Raw genomic sequence first — 18,151 nt, forward strand, 5'->3', positions numbered from 1 at the left:
TTTTCCTTTGCCACCAGAATTATCTCCAGGACTTGGTTGTCTGAAAGGCTCCACTGTGGCCGGCAACCATTTCCTTCATTTCCTTTCTTGTTATGTTATCAGAGAGAGACAGAGAACGATAGAAAGGGAGAGAAAGAGAGATAGACACAGGAGAAACACTCACTCCACCACTTGTGAAGCTTCCCCTCTGCAGGTGGGGTCAGGGGCTTGAACTGGGTCTGAGCAGGGTAACCTACAAGTGTGCTGCCCCAGGTGAACCACCACCTGCTCCTGCTTTCTTAATGGGATGATAAAAATATTTAGGACTTAGTGAGGACCATTATACACCTTTACGTATGTAATGCAGAAAACACTGATTTACACATTTCAGATATATGAATTAATCTCAACAAAGGTGCCGTAAAGATAGTTCTTGAGGACGATAGCCATTTATTATCTAAGGTACTTCGTATGGTAAAATTATGCAGATTAACTTCACTTACAGAGAATCCCTAATTATATGATAATAATGTCTAAAATGTCCTTTTATTTTTTTTAACCTCCAGGGTTATTGCTGGGACTTGGTGCCTGCACTACGAATCCACTACTCCTGGAGGCCATCTTTTCCCGCTTTGTTGCCTTTGTTTTCATCATTATTGTTGTTATCATTGCTGTTGTTGTTGTTGTTGGATAGGACAGAGAGAAATAGAGAGAGGAGGGGAGATTGAGAGGGGGGAGAGAAAGATAGACACCTGAAGACCTGCTTCACCGCCTGTGAAGCGACCTCCTGCAGGTGGGGAGCCGGAGGCTTGAACAGGGATCCTCCTGCCGGTCCTTGCACTTTGCGCCATGTGCGCTTAACCCTCTGCGCTACTGCCTCACCCCCTAAAATGTCCTTTTAATAAAGAAATTCATGGGTCATATTGTGGCTCAGTTAGTACAGCACGTAGGAGGACCTGGTTGAAGCCTACTTCCAGCTGCAGGGGGAAGGAAGCTTTAGGGGCAGTGGAGCAGTTCAACAGTTCTCTCTCTTTCTCTCTGACTCTATCTCACCCTCTAGATATCTTTCTGTCTTCCTCCCTCTATCAGAAAGGAAAAAAAAAAAAAGCAAAACAGAAAAAATCATTAGAATATACTAGGGAAAGATTTTTTAATAGTCACTAATATTATTATTTAATAACATAACATGATTTGTGAATTAGCAATGTTTTGTGCCAATAATTATCTACTGCAAATTATATAATGTAATTTAACTGTCCTTTATGAGCAGTGATGCACACTAGTATTGATGATTCCATCTTGTCATTTGTATAAAAATAAAAGCTGCACAAGACATTCAATTCTAAAGCCATGAATTAATGTCATATTATTCTATGATAAAAATAATTCGATGATCCATGCGATAAGATCTATTAATTTTAATTGGTGTCAAAATAGCTTTCAAGTATTTTAACTGCATCAAAATACTGAATACTATCTTCAAAAAAAATTATTCATGATCCCATTAATTTGATTTTTACTGAAAAGACTAAAGACTCATATGTTAAAAGGAACAAAGATGGGGCCTGGGTGGTAGCACAGAGGGTTAAGCGCATCTGGCGCCAAGTGCAAGGACCCACGGAAGGATCCGGTTGGAGCCCCAGGCTTCCCACCTGCAAGGGAGTCACTTCACAGGTGGTGAAGCAGGTCTGCAGGTGTCCGTCTTTCTCTCCCCCTCTCTGTCTTCCCCTCCTCTCTCTATTTCTCTCTGTCCTATCCAACAATAAGGACAACAATAATATTAACAATAACAAGGCAACAGAGGGGAAAAAATAGCTTCCAGGAGCAGTGGATTCGTAGTGCAGGCACCGATCCCCAGCAATAACGCTGGTGGCAAAAAAAAAAAAAAAAAAAAAAAAAAGGAACAAAGATTTGTAAAGTAGAAATATATAATTTCAGAATTTCAGAAAAGTGCTCCTGGGAATCTTACTATATAGAAATAGTAGAGATATAAAAAGAAAGACAGTAAAATCTACTTAAAAGCACTGCAGGGTATTTACTAGTTTTCACTTAGCAATTTACTCTAGCTAGTATTAAGTCCCAAGAAAATACCTCTTACTGATTTGTGTGATTTGTCACATCATTTATGTAATTATCAATTAGCTCACTTTTAAATAGCATAAAAGCAAATACCACAGTGAAACTTATTTAGAAAAATCAACGTTTTGTCTAAACTGCCAATGAATGTGAGAAAGTATGTAATGTGCTCGCTAGGTAAGAGTAGTGACTATGTTCATTCACTGACTATACATGTTTTCTGTTTGCCTCCAGGGTGCTGGCACTAGGGGTTCACTTTTCCTGCTAGCCTTTTTTTTGTTTCCCCCTTTTATTAGACAGGACTGAGAGAAACTGAGAGCAGAGGGGCAGATAGAGAGGGAGAAAGGAAGAAAGAAGACACCTGCAGACCTGATTCCCTGCTTTTGATGTGTCCTCTGTGCAGGTAGGGAGCCAGGAGCTCGAACCCAGATCCCACATCATGTATTTTATGAAACTATCAAGATAAACAATAACAACAAGGTCCTGATGATGTAACCTCTTCTAGTTAGTTCTACTTGATAAGAATCAAGCTCAAAATTGAAAACCATGACCCAGGCACCTAACCAATGATGCAGACACTTTGAATGTTTAAGACGGAACAAAATTATCCTTAGCTAGAAAAGACAAAAATACCACTGTCCAATACTCTTATGCCTTTGATCCTGTAACATGTGACTCTTTGCCTTTCTGTTTATCAAACTGCAATAACACACAAATTCAAATACAGGCACATATCTAGTTGGTGGCTAATTATATTTCTAATCACATAACTGTATTTATTCCTTATAATTTAAAACGCATTATCTTAAAGAAAAAATATACTTACTGCCCTCTAGAGGTATGAACCAGTAGGGTAATAAGTGTAGATGTTGCTGGGCATATACAGTTTAAAGCTAACATGGCGTATTTAAACTCTTCTTCACAAACAACATGATCTGTTTGAAATAAAATAGGTAAATTAGAATAATTTACCTTGGGATAATGATATTTTAATAATATGAAATATGAAGCAGTGAATAAAATTACCAACGTTCTAATATAAACACACTTGTTTAAGAATTTTTTTACATATGCAATGTTATTTAGAGGAAATGTTTCTTAAGAGAGAATATGAGACGGTGAGTTGAGTGACTAGCAAGGAAGGGGGCCTCTATCTCCGGTTCTATCTCCAACAAAGTTAACAGCCTTTGGGGAAATGTTTACTTTTTCTATGCCATATCTATATGAGGACGTGAGGTGTAGACAGTTTTGAGGTGCTGTCCGCAAAATAAACTGCACAGTGTCTGTTTTAGTTCTGTAAATTCTAGAATATGAGACATAGTAATAGTGACTTAAAACTGTATGGACTTACTGAGAATAGAACCACAGCAAAAATACTTGAAATTAATTTTTCAAAGATGTGGTTGATAATATTTGTAGAACATATTACTGATAGATTTTGTATAATCAAAGCTAATATCAATCTTTAAGATTAATGGTACAGTAAATTTGAATTGAAATGTTACCTGAACCTCAAGGTCTAAGGCAATAATAACAAAAGGGAGGGGGGTTCAACCAGGAAAGTTAATGAATGGCCATTATGGCCACTGAAATTCAATGGTAAAACCAGAGAATTGCTAGAGATGTTAGCACAGTAGAGGGCACAGGTCAGAGCTGAAAGTGAATGATGCTACTCTGTCCAAGTATGTTCCATAAAGGAATGAGGACCCCAATACCAGGAACTCAACTTTCAAAGAAATCCTATCTTAGATAAGTCATTAAAGTAACATTTATTTGGGGGGGGGGAAACTTTCTTTTCTAAATAAACACATAGCTAGTGTTGGAAAAGAAGGAGGATGTTTACACTTCAAAGTTACATAATATTCACTTTATCCTTGTGTTTAACTTAAGAATTTTTCTTTAAAAAATTTCACATTTTATAGAAATTATGTCATTGTTACTTATTGTATACACTCTCAAAAAAAAAATCAAGATTCTACTAGTAATGTCTCTCTCTTCCCTTCTCTCCTCACTTTGTAGTGCATAATAAAATGTTAAATAGTGATTATACTGCTATTGGCTTCTCAGGCAGAGACTAGACACACTGAGGCTTTATTGCAGGAAGCAGAGTTTATTATGCTCGCAGATCCTGTAAGATCTGTATCCACCAAAGACTGGGTCCCCAACACAATGGTTCTTGCCTTTTTATAAAGTTACCAATTTCCCATAGTAACTCACAGCAACAAGCTTAGCAGGTTACCTTTTCTTTTGCATACACAGAGAGTACAACTTATTTAGGTTATCAGCAGACTTTGGGACAGAAGAAACACAGACCAAGGTCAATTTGATTACAGCAGGGGAAAGCCCTGTTTGTGCTGGGAGGAGGTGGAAGACTCTAGCCAACTGCTCCAGTTGCTGCAGTTAGTTTTTCTTTTTCTTTTTGCTTCCAGGGTTATCACTGGGGCTTGGTGCCTGCACTACGAATCCATTGCTTGTGGCCATTTTTTTTTCGATTTTTTTTTTGTTTTTTTTGGATAGGATAGAGAGAAGTTGAAAGGGAAGGGGAAGATAAAGAGGGGGGAGAGAAAGACACCTGCAGACCTGCCTCACTGCTTGTGAAGCGACATTACCGCAGGTGGGGAGCCGGGGGCTCAAACTGGTATCGTTGTGCAGTCCTTACACTTAGTACTATCTGCACTTAGCCAGGTTCACTACGGCCTGGCCCCCCCCACAATTCCAGTTAGTTTTTCTTTAAGAAGTTAACCCTTCCTTTTCTCTATAAAAGTTAACCCTTGCTTGCCATAATATCAAATAGCTTTAAAGGAACAGTCAGCAGATTCTAAATTTTAATATGTAGAGAGCTATACAGACCATGTCATCTTCAAAAACACTATTTCAATATTTATCAAGATAAGTTTCACTTACATATACTCAACCTGTGAAAATAAAGTGTCAAAGCTGCTAAATAGGGACTGTTATTACTTTAGAATCCTAGAACAGCAACACATATGGGGCCCATAAACTTCAAGCCAAAAATTAGAATATAAGATCTAAGAAAAATGTGTAATTTTATTATGCCATGAGAAAGAACATTTTAAAATTCAAACTAAACTCAAAATTTGGAAAGAATTATTACCATGTATGTAAAACTAAGTATAATTAATTTCCCTTTCTATAATATGCAAACTATATTTCTTCAAGTAAGTAGCAGTGAGAAATGTGGTACTTATGATAGTTTGAAAATGCCCATTTATATCACTTCAGTGGTTAAAAAATAATAATAAAGTTAGATCCCTTTCACTTTTCCTCAGTAAAAAATGTGCATCTGGATTTAGAGTTGTCTGATTATGTTGAACTAATTTTTCAACAGCTATTTAAATAGTATGAACCAGAAGGAATGGAAAGACAACTATATTTTAAGAAGTCATTTTTTATGCATATACAGTTTTCTTCTACAGATAAGAAAGTTTTACCGAGCTAAAGGAATGCATAGTTATGTTACTAAGGAAAATGATTCATAAACATAAAGTATGGTTTTGCATTGCTTTAGTATACAGTGATTATCTAGAAACACAACCACTGTGTAAATCAAGGGAAAATTTACTTCATTCTGCTTAAAACTGCACATGAGCCATTATACAAAAGCTGGATGCTTAATTACCAACATCATCAGTGTCAGCATCAAGCACACAAAAGTGCCGAAGCCTCTCTCTTATCCCTCCTGTCTTCTTTGAACATTCACTTTTAAATATTCATATATTAAAATACATGCCTTGTTACATGTTTACCTTCTGTTTCTCCATCATGCTATTATTAGAGCACTCCACTAGTTATTCAAACTGTATGTTTGTAAGACTGGTCCTAAAATGAGTGCAGCCTACAATGTTCCTCAGATGTGGTCATGAACTATAAGCACAGACCAAAAGGGACTTAAGAGGTTACACAGGCTCTAAATACACACACACACACACACACACACACACACACACACACACACACACACACACACACACACCCTGGAACAGGTAAATGGAGGTAACTAGTTAATTTTAGCCTCAGATTTTTTTTCTTATAAGAATGTGAGCTACTCCCTCCCCTAATTCAACTTTCTAGCCCTTTACTCTGACACCGTTCTCTCAGACAATATTCTTATCCAACCTCAGGCTAGCTATCAAACATATGCAAAACTACCATAGTTGTATGCCTAAAGTATGTTGTATGCATACTAAAGTTGTATGACTACCCTAAAGTCCCTAATCTCATCTGCTCTAATCCTACTTTTTGGTTACTGTTCATTAACCATCTTGTTTCAATTTAGGTCATGCCACCTTCCAGATACCAAGTTACAGATGACTCCACCCCGACTTCTCTGGGCAGACAACCTCACCAGTGTGTCTTGGACCCTCACATTTCCAGAGCTCTGGTCCCCTAGGGAAAGACAGAAACAGGCTGGGGGTATGGATCAATTAGTCAGCACCTATGCTCAGCGGAGAAGCAGCTGCAGAAACCAGAACTCCTACCTTCTGCTCCCCATAAACTACCTTGATCCAAACTCCCATCGGGGGAGAAGTGACAGGATGAAGATAAGAGGATTCTGCACTCCAGCTCCATCAGCACCCAGAGAGAGAAAAGAAAAAGGAGAAGGCCATATGGAGGTAGCTATGATGTTATGAGTGGTTTAGAGGGGAAGAGAGGATTAGATCAGAAAAAAGAAGGATCAACTATGTATAAATGTGGACAGATAGTTGTAGAGAAGATGGTTGGCCCATGTCTACAACCTTAGGGGAACTGTGGAGGATTGCAGTGGTTGAGAGTGAAGTTCAGAACTCTAGTGGTGGGAATGGTGTGGATTCAAACCCCTGTCAACATGTAATTCTGTAATATAAAAATAAATTTAAAAAACACATATGTATTCTTTGTTTTTTTTTCATTTATTTATTCCCTTTTGTTGCCCTTGTTGTTTTATTGGTGTTGTTATTATTATTGTTGTTGTTATTGATGTCATTGTTGGATAGGACAGAGAGAAATGGAGAGAGGAGGGGAAGACAGAGAGGAGGAGAGAAAGACAGACACCTGCAGACCTGCTTCACTGCCTGTGAAGCGACTCCCCTGCAGGTGGGGAGACAGAGGCTCGAACCGGGATCCTTAGGCCAGTCCTTGAGCTTTAGCACCACCTGCACTTAACTGCTGCACTATCGCCTGACTCCAAGATATGTATGTTAATGATATCCCAAGGTAATGAAAAAAAAAAGTGTAAGGACCAGTGTAAGGATCAAGGTTTGAGCCCCTGGCTCCCTACCTGTTGGGGGTTTGACTCACAAGCAGTGAAGCAGGTCTGCAAGTGTCTTTCTTTCCCCCTCTGTCTCCCCTCCTCTCTTGATTTCTCTGTCCTATCCAACAACAACAACAACATCAATGGCAACAATAACAATAAAGACAACAAGGGCAACAAAATGAGAAAAAATGGCCTCCAGGAGCAGTGGATTCGTAGTGCAATCATTGAGCTCCAGCAATAACTTTTGAGGTGTCACAAAACATTTTATTATAAGAAAATACTGGATGATAGGCTGAAAGCCATCATCTTAGATTAATCTGATAATTATAATAATCCTTTTCAGATAAAAATTCATCTAAGTACTATTTTTATTAGGAAAATATGTGTTTGGAGGACTTCCAGAAGGTGTGGTCATGGAAACAGAAACAACAGGAAACAGAAATGATCCCCCCCAAAACAACAAATATCTACAGCATAGATCTTAACATAATCCATCAACTACACCTGAGACATTCATAGCCTGAGCCACCAAGTTCCAGAAACTTATCACAATTCCATCCTGACTTCTCTGGGCAGACAACCTCACCAAGATATCCTGGAACCTCACCTCTCCAGAGCTCTGCCAACTAAGGAAAGATAGAAACAGGCTGAGAGTAAGGACTGACCTGTCAACATCCATGTCCAGCAGGAAAAAAAATTATAGAAGCCAGACCTTCCACCTTCTGCACCCCAAAAAAGAATTTTTATTCAGACTCCTAGTGGGGGGAGAAATGATGGGAGCGGAGATGACCAGAGGGCTCTGAACTCCAACTCCATTGGGGACCAGGAGAGAGAAGAAGAAATACAGAGGGACATTTGGCTGTAGTAATAGGTTTATGTGTGGCTTGGAAAGGAAGGGAATATGAGACTTTTAAAAAATGGGCAATTACAGACAGGTAGTTGTGGAAATAACAGTTAACCCATATCTGCAACCTTAGGAAAAGTGCTGTAGCTTACAGTGAAGGGATCAGGGACTCAGAACTCTGGTGGTGGGAATTGTGTGGAGTTATACCCCTGCTGTCTTGTAATTTTGTAAATCAATATTAAATGACCAATAAAAATATCTTTTTAATTTCCTGCTTTTTCTTTCTCAATTTTGTTTTTCTTTTTGCTGCATGATTCCACTGCTCCTAGGGGCCTCCTCTTCATCTCCTTTTTTTTTTTTTTTAAACAGAGGTGAGAGACAGAAAGGGAAAGAAAGATAGAGAAAGCTAGAAAGAAGAGAGAGAGAGAGAGATGAAGAGGCACTACTCATGAGGCACCTTCTGTGCAGATACCCCATGTGGAGGCTAGGGCTGGAATCTGAGTCCTTACTTAGGATAAAAGAGGTGCTCTATATGACCTTCAAGTCAAAGAAAATATCCATTGTCTTATGTTTTTGCTTTGGGTGATGGGGATTAAGTGCAGGTCTCACATATGTGAAGCAAACACTTTACCATTGAGCTATTTCTCCTGTCTAAAAATATCTTCGGTCATTCTCAATGGGAACACAGGGGAAAAATTCATAAAAACCCCAACTACATAATATGGTCATACCACCCTGAATACGCCCCATCTCATAAGCTAAGCAAGGTCGGGCCTGGTTAACACTTGGATGGGAGAAACTTCAACTACGTAATTTCCACTTGCACAAATTTTATGAAACTGAAACAGCATGCAACACAGAATTGAATTGGGGACGGGTGGTGAAGTACCTAGTTACAGTGTGCAAGGACCCAGGTTTGAGCCCCCAGTTCCCACTGCAGTAGGGGAAAGCTTCATGAGTGGTGAAGCAGGGCTGCAGGTGTCTCTCTGTCTCTCTCCTTCTCTATCAACCCCCTTGTCTCTCAATTTCTGGTTGTGTCTATCCAGTAAATAGATAATTTTTAAATATTAAAGAAAATAAAACAGAATTGAATCTACCCTCAGACTTCTCTTCACTGGTCCAAATCCAACCCTGCAGACCCCTCAGAACTTTTTATTTAACACGCTCTAACCTACTCTGAAAACCGGGGACATTCTTTTATGATAGTTTGCCATAGTATTTTACGATATTGGCAAAGTCCTGCCTTTTCCTCCTCAAACCACACTTCAACTTTAACTCCATACTACAGACATCCAATAGTTTTTCATAATTCTTAAGGGTCAGGTGTCATACTTGATAATTATATTTTTTAATTTTTAAAATTTAATTTATTTAATTTGATAAGACAGGAATTGAGAGATAAGGTGATAGAAGAGAGAGACCTGCAGCACTGCTTCACTATTTGTGAAGCCTCCCCTGTGAAGGTAGGGGCCAAGGGCTTGAACCTGGGTCCTTGTGCATAGTAACATGTTTAATTAACCAGGTGTGCCACAGCCGAACCCCTAGTTGGAGTTTCTTATGAATTTGTTCCCCTGTGTTCCCATTGAGAATGACAGAAGGTATTTTCAGGCAGGAGAAATAGCTGTTTGAGAGTGGGACTACAAAGCTGGATGAGGGCATAAAGTAGCTCCCAAATATGAGAAAATTATATAAATATCGTTAGCTGTTAACCCTGTTGATCTGGCCTAGGGCCCATATCTATTCATAAGAAACTCCAACTACATAATATGGTCATACCACCCTGAACATGCCCCATCTTGTAAGCTAAGTTTCATCAAATAAATTTCCAATTAAAAACAAAGTTATATAAAGTATTATCTATAGAATAACATATGAACTAGAGAGATACATAATATAGAGTTATATTGGTGAGAGAATTTATATATTTTCCATTTTCCCCCATGACAATCTGAAACATTATGTGCATGGAGACCTGTCTATAAGAAGTACTTGGAAAGGACAAGAATACTAGTGTGTGTTGAAAACACTGATTTTAGTCAGGTACACATGGGAAGAGGAACAGAGGTCATCATGCAAAAAAGAGAAGGGACTAGAAGAGAAAGGGACTAGGACATTGTTGGCTTGAAGGCAGAAATCGAAATCAAATTGTCCAGGATTGTGGAAAGTTGCAAAACAAAAACAAAGAAAAAAGAGACAAAGCAAGAAAGGAAGGAAGGAAGGAAGGAAGGAAGGAAGGAAGGAAGGAAGGAAGGGAGAGAGGAGAGGAGGGAGGAAAGAAGGAAGACACTTTTATAACAGAAGGTGAAACTCTCTTTGAGTCCTTATACAAAATCTCATTAGTACTCCTTGGTTTATGAGTTAAGCCAGATCTTTCTCCTTAATCCTGCTCCTTCAGATGATGCCAAGGCAGCCACCAGTACAACCAAGGGGGCAATATGGGCAGGACTATAAGAGCCTGTGAGTAACGCAAGCTTAAGGAGGTTCGGGGAGGGGGGTGACTTTGAGCATAATTCCTGACTCATGCAAAGCACTGGAAATTTTCAGGGCCAATTTCAACTTTCCTGTAACCACCAAGAACAGTGAACAGAAGATGTCATGCTGAGTAGACAAAGGGATTACTCTGGAAATGCAGAACTGAAGTATACTTTCAGAATGTTTGATATAATGTCTCTGCAATTAATGTCTCCCTGGACTTCAACAATGTTATGGACCTATGATTACTGTGTGTGTCCTATTCTTTTCAAACGACTAACACTTCTACATGTCAGTGAGTGAAGTGGGGAGGGGAGGGTAGAGAGTAGGTAGCTAATTAGTTTATTGGCTTGTTGCCAAACCACTAGAAGCCTCATCCAGAATCCACTCCATACTCTCTAAATACCATGAACTTTGAGGCTGATGCAGCAAATGGCACAATTTTGAAGTATCTTTCATAGTACTGGATGGAATACCTTAATAGAGAGAGAAAACTCTATAAATGAGTACTTGGATAACTAAGAGTTTTAATGATGACTGAAATGACTGTACTTCCTAGTTATTTTTTTCCTATGTATGTTTATTATAGGGACTTCTATTTCCACTTCCAAGATTTGGCTGGGGGCATAGGGGCCTCGGCATGGATGACATTCCCAGCGGCAGTTTCAGTTACATATGATCACATGACTAGGTTTTGTTAAAGCTTAAGATCTATTTCTCCAAACTCTTTCCATTTTGCTGGTAAGACCACACATGTAGTAATAATCCAAGTTCAATTTATGCAAACAAAGACATTCAGTTAGCAAATATCAGATAAGTCCATATTTACTGGAAGGATTCTAGGTTGCCTCCCTTGTGAAGAAAGGATTTTCTCTTTGGGGTTTCATCTGTCTTGCTGCTTGTTCTTTTGGTTTCTGTTTGTTTTGATTTAGATCTTTCCCCTCAGTGCTTGCTGATAAATGTAAGTGCTCTTGAGATCAAGTGGAAACACCACTGAGTTGGGTCACGGGCAAGTTCTTATCCCTCTAGCCATAACTGGCCTTAGCTTTCATCTTTAAAAGATGAACGCAATCTTCTATATGACAGCAGGAGTTGACCTTAAGGAATTATGCCAAGTGAATTAAGCTAGATAAAGAAAGTCACTTTATACTTTCATTCATATGTTTATGATAAAGACTCATCACAAATGAACAAAGAAAACACACACACACACACACACACACACACACACACACACACACACACACACACACACCTTAGATTAAGAGAACAGAATTCTTGGTGGTTTCCAGAGGTAAAAGGGAATGGGAGGGGGTGTGGTACAGAAACTGTAGACAGGGTCAATTACATGACTGTGGAGAGTTATTGGAACTTTGGTCACTGGCAAATTGCCGTATGCAGGGAGGTGAAACTTAAGAGCAGTGTAAACCATTGTTACCTTAATGAACTGTGAATAATACAACATAAGGCTACTTTTCTTCTCTGTCACCAGGGTTATCTCTGGGGTTCGGTGCCTGTACTACATATCCACCGCTCTCAGTAGCCTTTTTTTTTTTTTTTGTCTTTGTATTTTTATTTGACAGGTCAGAGGGGAAATAGGGGAGGGGAGAAAGATAGACATCTGCAGACCTTTTTCACCACTCATGAAGCATTCCCCTTGCAGGTGGGGAGCAAGGGCTCTAATATGGGGTCCTTGTGCATGGTGAAATGTGCACTTAACCAGGTACACCACAGCCTACATAAGGTTTCTAAGGAGTAAAGCTAACAATAAGCAGAAAATGCAGATCAGGATTCTAAACAAGTATTTCATATAATCAGAATCATGCCTTATTAATAATGAAGACAGGTGGCGCTAAGCACAAGGACCCGCATAAGGATCCTGGTTCAAGCCCTGGCTCCCCACCTGCAGGGGAGTCACTTCACAGGTGGTGAAGCAGGTCTGCAGGTGTCTATCTTTCTCTCCCTCTCTCTGTCTTCCCCCTCCCCTCTCCATTTCTCTCTGTCCTATCCAACAACAATGACAACAATAATAACTACAACAAAACAACAAGGGCAACAAAAGGGAATAAATAAATAAAATAAATATAAAAAAATATTTTAAAAAAATAATGAAGACAGATTCTAACAAACTCTCTTGACGTAGTGTCAGCAAAATAACTTAATTTTTAAAAATTTATTGGGGGATTAATGGCTCAAAGTTGAAAGTTAAATACAACAGTTTGCACATGCGTGACATTTCTCAGCTTTCCCCATACCAATTCAGCCCCTACTAGGTCCTCCTCTGCCATCATGGTCCAAGACCTGAACTCTTCACCCCCAACCCCAGAGTGTTTTACTTTGGTGCAATGCACCAATAATCTTTTAAGTGAAAGAATATATAATTCCACTGGTAAAAATGATAAATTTTTGAGCTGTGGCACATCTGGTAAAGTGCACATATTATCATGATCAAGTACCCTGGTTCAAGTCCCTGGTCCCCACCTGCAAGGGGAAAGGTTAATGAGCAGTGGAACAGTGCTGCCGATATCTCTCCTTCTCTTTCCCTCTCTCTCTGTATCTCACTCTCTATCAAAGAGAAAAAAAAGTGGCTTCCAGGAGCAGTGAAATCTTTGGAGAGACACTAAGCCCCAGTGGTACCCATAGTGGTAAAAACTACTACTACTACTAGTAGTAGTAATAATAATAAATGACCTTTTCAGGGGTTGAAGATAGCTCACCTGGTAGAGCATACACTTTGCCATGTACAAGGAAATAGGTTTTAATTTCCCAGCTATCACCAAAACACATTATATAAAAATGGAAGCTTTAAGAACAATGAAGGGTGTTTATGGCCTCTCTCTCCCTCTCCCTCTCTCTTTCTGTGTATGTGTGTATGTTCCTCTGTCTGGGAAAAAGAAAAACAAGTCCCCCAGGAGTATGGACTTAGTAAAGCCTCAGTGGGACAAAATGATGAGTTCTTCATGAATTTTCACATGTATGCACCTGTATGTCTCAATAAATACAACAACTGTGTGAACAGAAATGAAATGAGTGATAGTAACTACCTCAGGGGTGGGGAACAGTTTTTGAGGTAATGGCTTATGGACTGGTAGAATTAAATGAGATTTTTGGTTTCTTCTCAAATCATTTTTAATTTAAAAGTTTATGAAAAAAAACTTTATGGCAGACAATTATAATCACAGATGCAAACTTAATGGTAGATATGGATCAAATTCTTTTTTTTTTCAAAGAACTACCAATTTTTTAAAAATATTTATTTTTTATTTATTTATTCCCTTTTGTTGCCCTTGTTGTTTTATTGTTATAGTTATTATTGTTGTTGTCGTTGTTGGATAGGACAGAGAGAAATGGAGAGAGGAGGGGAAGACAGAGAGGAGGAGAGAAAGATAAGACACCTGCAGACCTGCTTCACCGCCTGTGAAGCGACTCCCCTGCAGGTGGGGAGCCGGGGTTCGAACCGGGATCCTTATGCCGGTCCTTGTGCTTTGCGCCACCTGCGCTTAACCCACTGCGCTACAGCCCGACTCCCGGATCAAATTATTTCTAAACTTTTATTTTATAGAAGACGAATTGTTAATTACAGTTTAGCAACAAAATATTTTTTTAAGTCTGCCTCATGGTATTTTTTAGTTCCTCTATGATTTAAAATACTAGAAGCTTCTTCCATGCTGTTGCTAGGTAACAGCTCTTTGAAAAGCAGTAAACAACACTAAAAAGTGCACTGAGCCAATCTAATTCTAGGTCTGATTTACAGAAATCAAATATCCTTTGTAAAAGAGCATATAAGCAGGGACACAAACCTGGATGGATTGGAAAAAAAACCTGATTGTTATTTGAATTTCATGGGGAGAACATTTATCATATAGACTGACTGAAGACATGCTTGCACAAAAAAGCTTACATACCCTTTGCTCATTAGACCCTAACTATGGGTTGATTGCTATAAAATAAGTGAATAAATAAATAAACTAAAAACAAAATTCCTACTTTTCATAGAGGAGCATAATCTCTTAGGCTGCAGTTTTATTTTGATACCACGGCCGCTATATTTATTTTTTTATTCTGAATTTTCTTTTTTAAGGATTTATTTTTGTTTTATTACGGGGATTAATGATTTAAATTCTAATCTTTAACACACAGGCACAATATCTCATCCTCCTGGACTGGTGTCTAGGAAACGCAACAGAATCTCAGCGTCCTTCATCCTGTTCCCTTATGTCCTCCCTCAGAGTCCTTTGCTTTCTCGTTTGTTTGTTTGTTTCCTCCTCCAGGGTTATTGCTGGGGCTTGGTGTCTGTACTACAAATCTAATGCTCCTCTGGCCATTTTTTCTTTTTCTTTTTTTGGCTAGGACAGAGAGAAATTGAGTAGGGAGGGGAAGATAGAGAGGGAGAGAGGCAGAGAGACACCAGCAGACCCGCTTCACCGCATGTGAAGTGATCTCCCTGCAGGTGGGGAGCTGGGGGCTTGAACCTGAATCCTTTTCTTGGTCCTTGAGCTTTATACTATATGTGATTAACCCAGCGTACCATTGTCTGACCCCCAGTCTCTTGCTTTGGTGGAATACACCATGCTCAGTCCAAGTTTCACCTTGTTTTCCCTTACTGTTCTTTGTTCTTAAATTCCACTTACAAGTAAGATCATTTGGTCTTGGTCTTTCTTTTTCTGCCTTGTTCCACTCAATGTGATGCCTTTGAGTTCTGAGCATGCTATTGCAAAAGTGACGACCTCATTATTTTAACAAATGCATAGTTCTCCACTATGTATATGTATTACATTTTCCTTAGCCATCTATCTGACGTTGTTCCCAAAGTCGGGCTGTTACAAACTGTGCTATGAACATTGGTGTGCACAGGTCTTTCTGGACAGGTGTCCTTGATCTCCCTACATTAATCACAAGAAGAAATCCCTAAATTACTGATGAATCTCCAAATTGTTTTTAATTGTTGGACCAACTTACATTCCTGTCAATAATGCAGGTGAATCTTTCTTTCCACAGCCTCTCCAACAGTTAGTTGCTATTACTGTTTTAATCAATAAAATCTCCAATCAGGGCAGGCTCACTTGGATATCATCCCACTTTGCCATATGCATGAGTCAGGATCAAGTCAGACCACCACCTGGCTAAAGGAAGCTTCCACTTTGTGGTTTCTTACCCCACTCACTGACATTTCCTCCCCTCTCCCCTTTTTAATTCCCCACCAGTGTTAGCAGTGGGGCTCCTTGCCTGGGCAATAACACTAGCACATGCAGGAAGCACTTTTTTTCCCCTTTCTCTTTCTGATACATGAGAAGTAAGAGAGAGGGTGATGCAGAGAAAGATACATCTACAAAATTGCCCCACTGCCTGAGAAACTTTTCCATGAATGGAAAACTGGGGACCTGAACCAGGACCGTTACACATGCACTCTACTGGATGTACCACTGCCTCAACCCCTGGGCACATGCTCTATACGTGCAATGTCAGCCTGGAGAGGTGAAGGCCCAAAATGACAAACAACAAGGACAAAAACCAACCAATGAGTATGTATATATGTGTCATTTCACACACACACACACACACACACACACACACACACACCAGAGACCTACTAATTCTACAAATGTAATACATTATGTAAACCATTCAACCACTAAATGGTTCCATAGTAGGTTTAAATAAACCTGTCAGATATAATAGTAACAACAAATGTTGATGAGGTTGTAAAGGAACCCTCCAGCTCTGTTGGTGGGAATGCAAATGGACCCAACCCCTGTGGAAAGCAGTCTGGAGAACTTTCAAAAGGCTAGAAATGGACCCTCTGACCTAGCAATTCCTCTCCTGGGGATATATCCTAAAAAAATTTTTAAAAATTAAAAATTAAAAAAATCAAGCACACTCATCCCAAAATGTCTTTATATAACTAAGTCCATAGCAGCACAGTTTGTAGCAGCCCAAACTTGGAAGCAACCTAGGTGTCCAACAACAGATGAATGGCTAAGAATAGATACTAAGAATGATGAATTCACCTTCCTCAGCCCATGTTGGATGGAGATGGATATCGAGGGAACAGAAAGAGGAAACACAAAGTAGAACATGGACTGGATTTGGTGTAATGCACCAAAATAAAGGACTCTGGGGGTAGGAGGTTGCAGGGGTGGGGGCCTTTCAAGCCCTGTTACATGATGGTAGAGGAAGACCTAGACCGGGGGGTGAGAGTGTTTGACAGAAAATTGAGAAAACGTACATATGAATCAAAAACTGTAGTTACTGTAAACCATTAACCATTAATTCTTCCCAATGAAAAAATAATAACAACAAAACAGTATTTCGGCTTTGTGCAGTAGGAGACCGATATGCATGCGTATATGCATGCATGGCTATTCTTACAAGTACACATACAGACACATTTTTAAGTTTTTAAACACCAATCCCTACAAAAGCTATACTACTCTAAAAATAAATAGCCACGCACATAAGTTACTAAGGATTTTCCCTCTCTGTAAACTGGTTTGGAAGGTACTAGCTATTACCAGAGGGAGAAATGGCCCCCCCATCACTGAAATAAGCTCAACACTGATGAAATACAACCATCATTGGGCTACAAACACTCATCTTCACTGAGAAGCTTGGGAAGAATGCAGCTAAGTTTTCCCTTGAAATCAATTTAGTTACTTTTCAAGTATGTGCCTACACGTGTGAACACACACACACACATGCACACACACACATTTTGTGGCATAAATATAATCTGTGTCATTGATCCAAAGGTATTTTGAGTAATTTCTAGAATTTTTTTCACTAGCAGGTGAACACTGAAAATTTTTATAAAGAAAACAATTGTTGGTGCCATAAGAGCATTCAAAAGAATGTGTGTGTGTGTTTTTTCTATTTTGTAGGAGTCAGAAGCATCCCAGTGATGGTGGTATTTAAATTTAATATTTTGCATGCAATTATCAGTTACTTGGTAGTCTAGAAAACACATATGGGTAATTTTCTGAAAATTAAATAGGGAAATTAGGAGATTGTTACATTATTATGGAAGTAAATTACTCAAAAGATCTGACAAAGAAAATTTAGAGTAAGATTACTGAGTGGCTATGAATCAATGGAATACAGTACAGAAAATTCCAAGATAAGAAAGAAACGATAAATGGACATAAAGTATATCTGTAAAAAAAAAAATGGCAGCATAAATTTGAGAAAATTTTCACATATTACATAGTGTTCAAAAGTCAAAATAGAAAAAATAGTTTCAGAATGTAAAAGATCTCCACAAATCATTAATTATTTTTTTTGCTATCTTTGATATAAATAGGGACTGAGGGATGTACATTATATACTATACAAGTGAACACAATTTAATTGGACAACAGACAGCAGAAAATGTATAAATCTGTCAGTGATCCCAAATTAAAATAAAAAATGAACTGTTAGCAACAATAACAGTATTTTTTTTTTGGTTTTTTTTTTTTTGCCTCCAGGGTTATTGCTGGGTGTGGTGCCTGCACCACGAACCCACTGCTCCTGGAGGCCATTTTTTCCCT

General features: G+C 38.9%; 1 protein-coding gene across 5 annotated transcripts in view; it reads right to left on the bottom strand.

The window, feature by feature from the left end:
* KCNT2 (potassium sodium-activated channel subfamily T member 2) overlaps nt 1-18,151 on the bottom strand; it is a 432,524-nt gene that overhangs the window by 122,475 nt on the left and 291,898 nt on the right. For all 5 annotated transcript variants that reach the window (XM_060178486.1, XM_060178487.1, XM_060178488.1 and 2 more), the window contains one exon: nt 2,882-2,990. In XM_060178486.1, the coding sequence (XP_060034469.1) occupies nt 2,882-2,990 (109 nt within the window). The remainder of the gene's footprint in view (nt 1-2,881; nt 2,991-18,151) is intronic.

Source organism: Erinaceus europaeus, chromosome 19 (genome assembly GCF_950295315.1).
Source record: "Erinaceus europaeus chromosome 19, mEriEur2.1, whole genome shotgun sequence".
NCBI classification, from domain to species: domain Eukaryota; kingdom Metazoa; phylum Chordata; class Mammalia; order Eulipotyphla; family Erinaceidae; genus Erinaceus; species Erinaceus europaeus.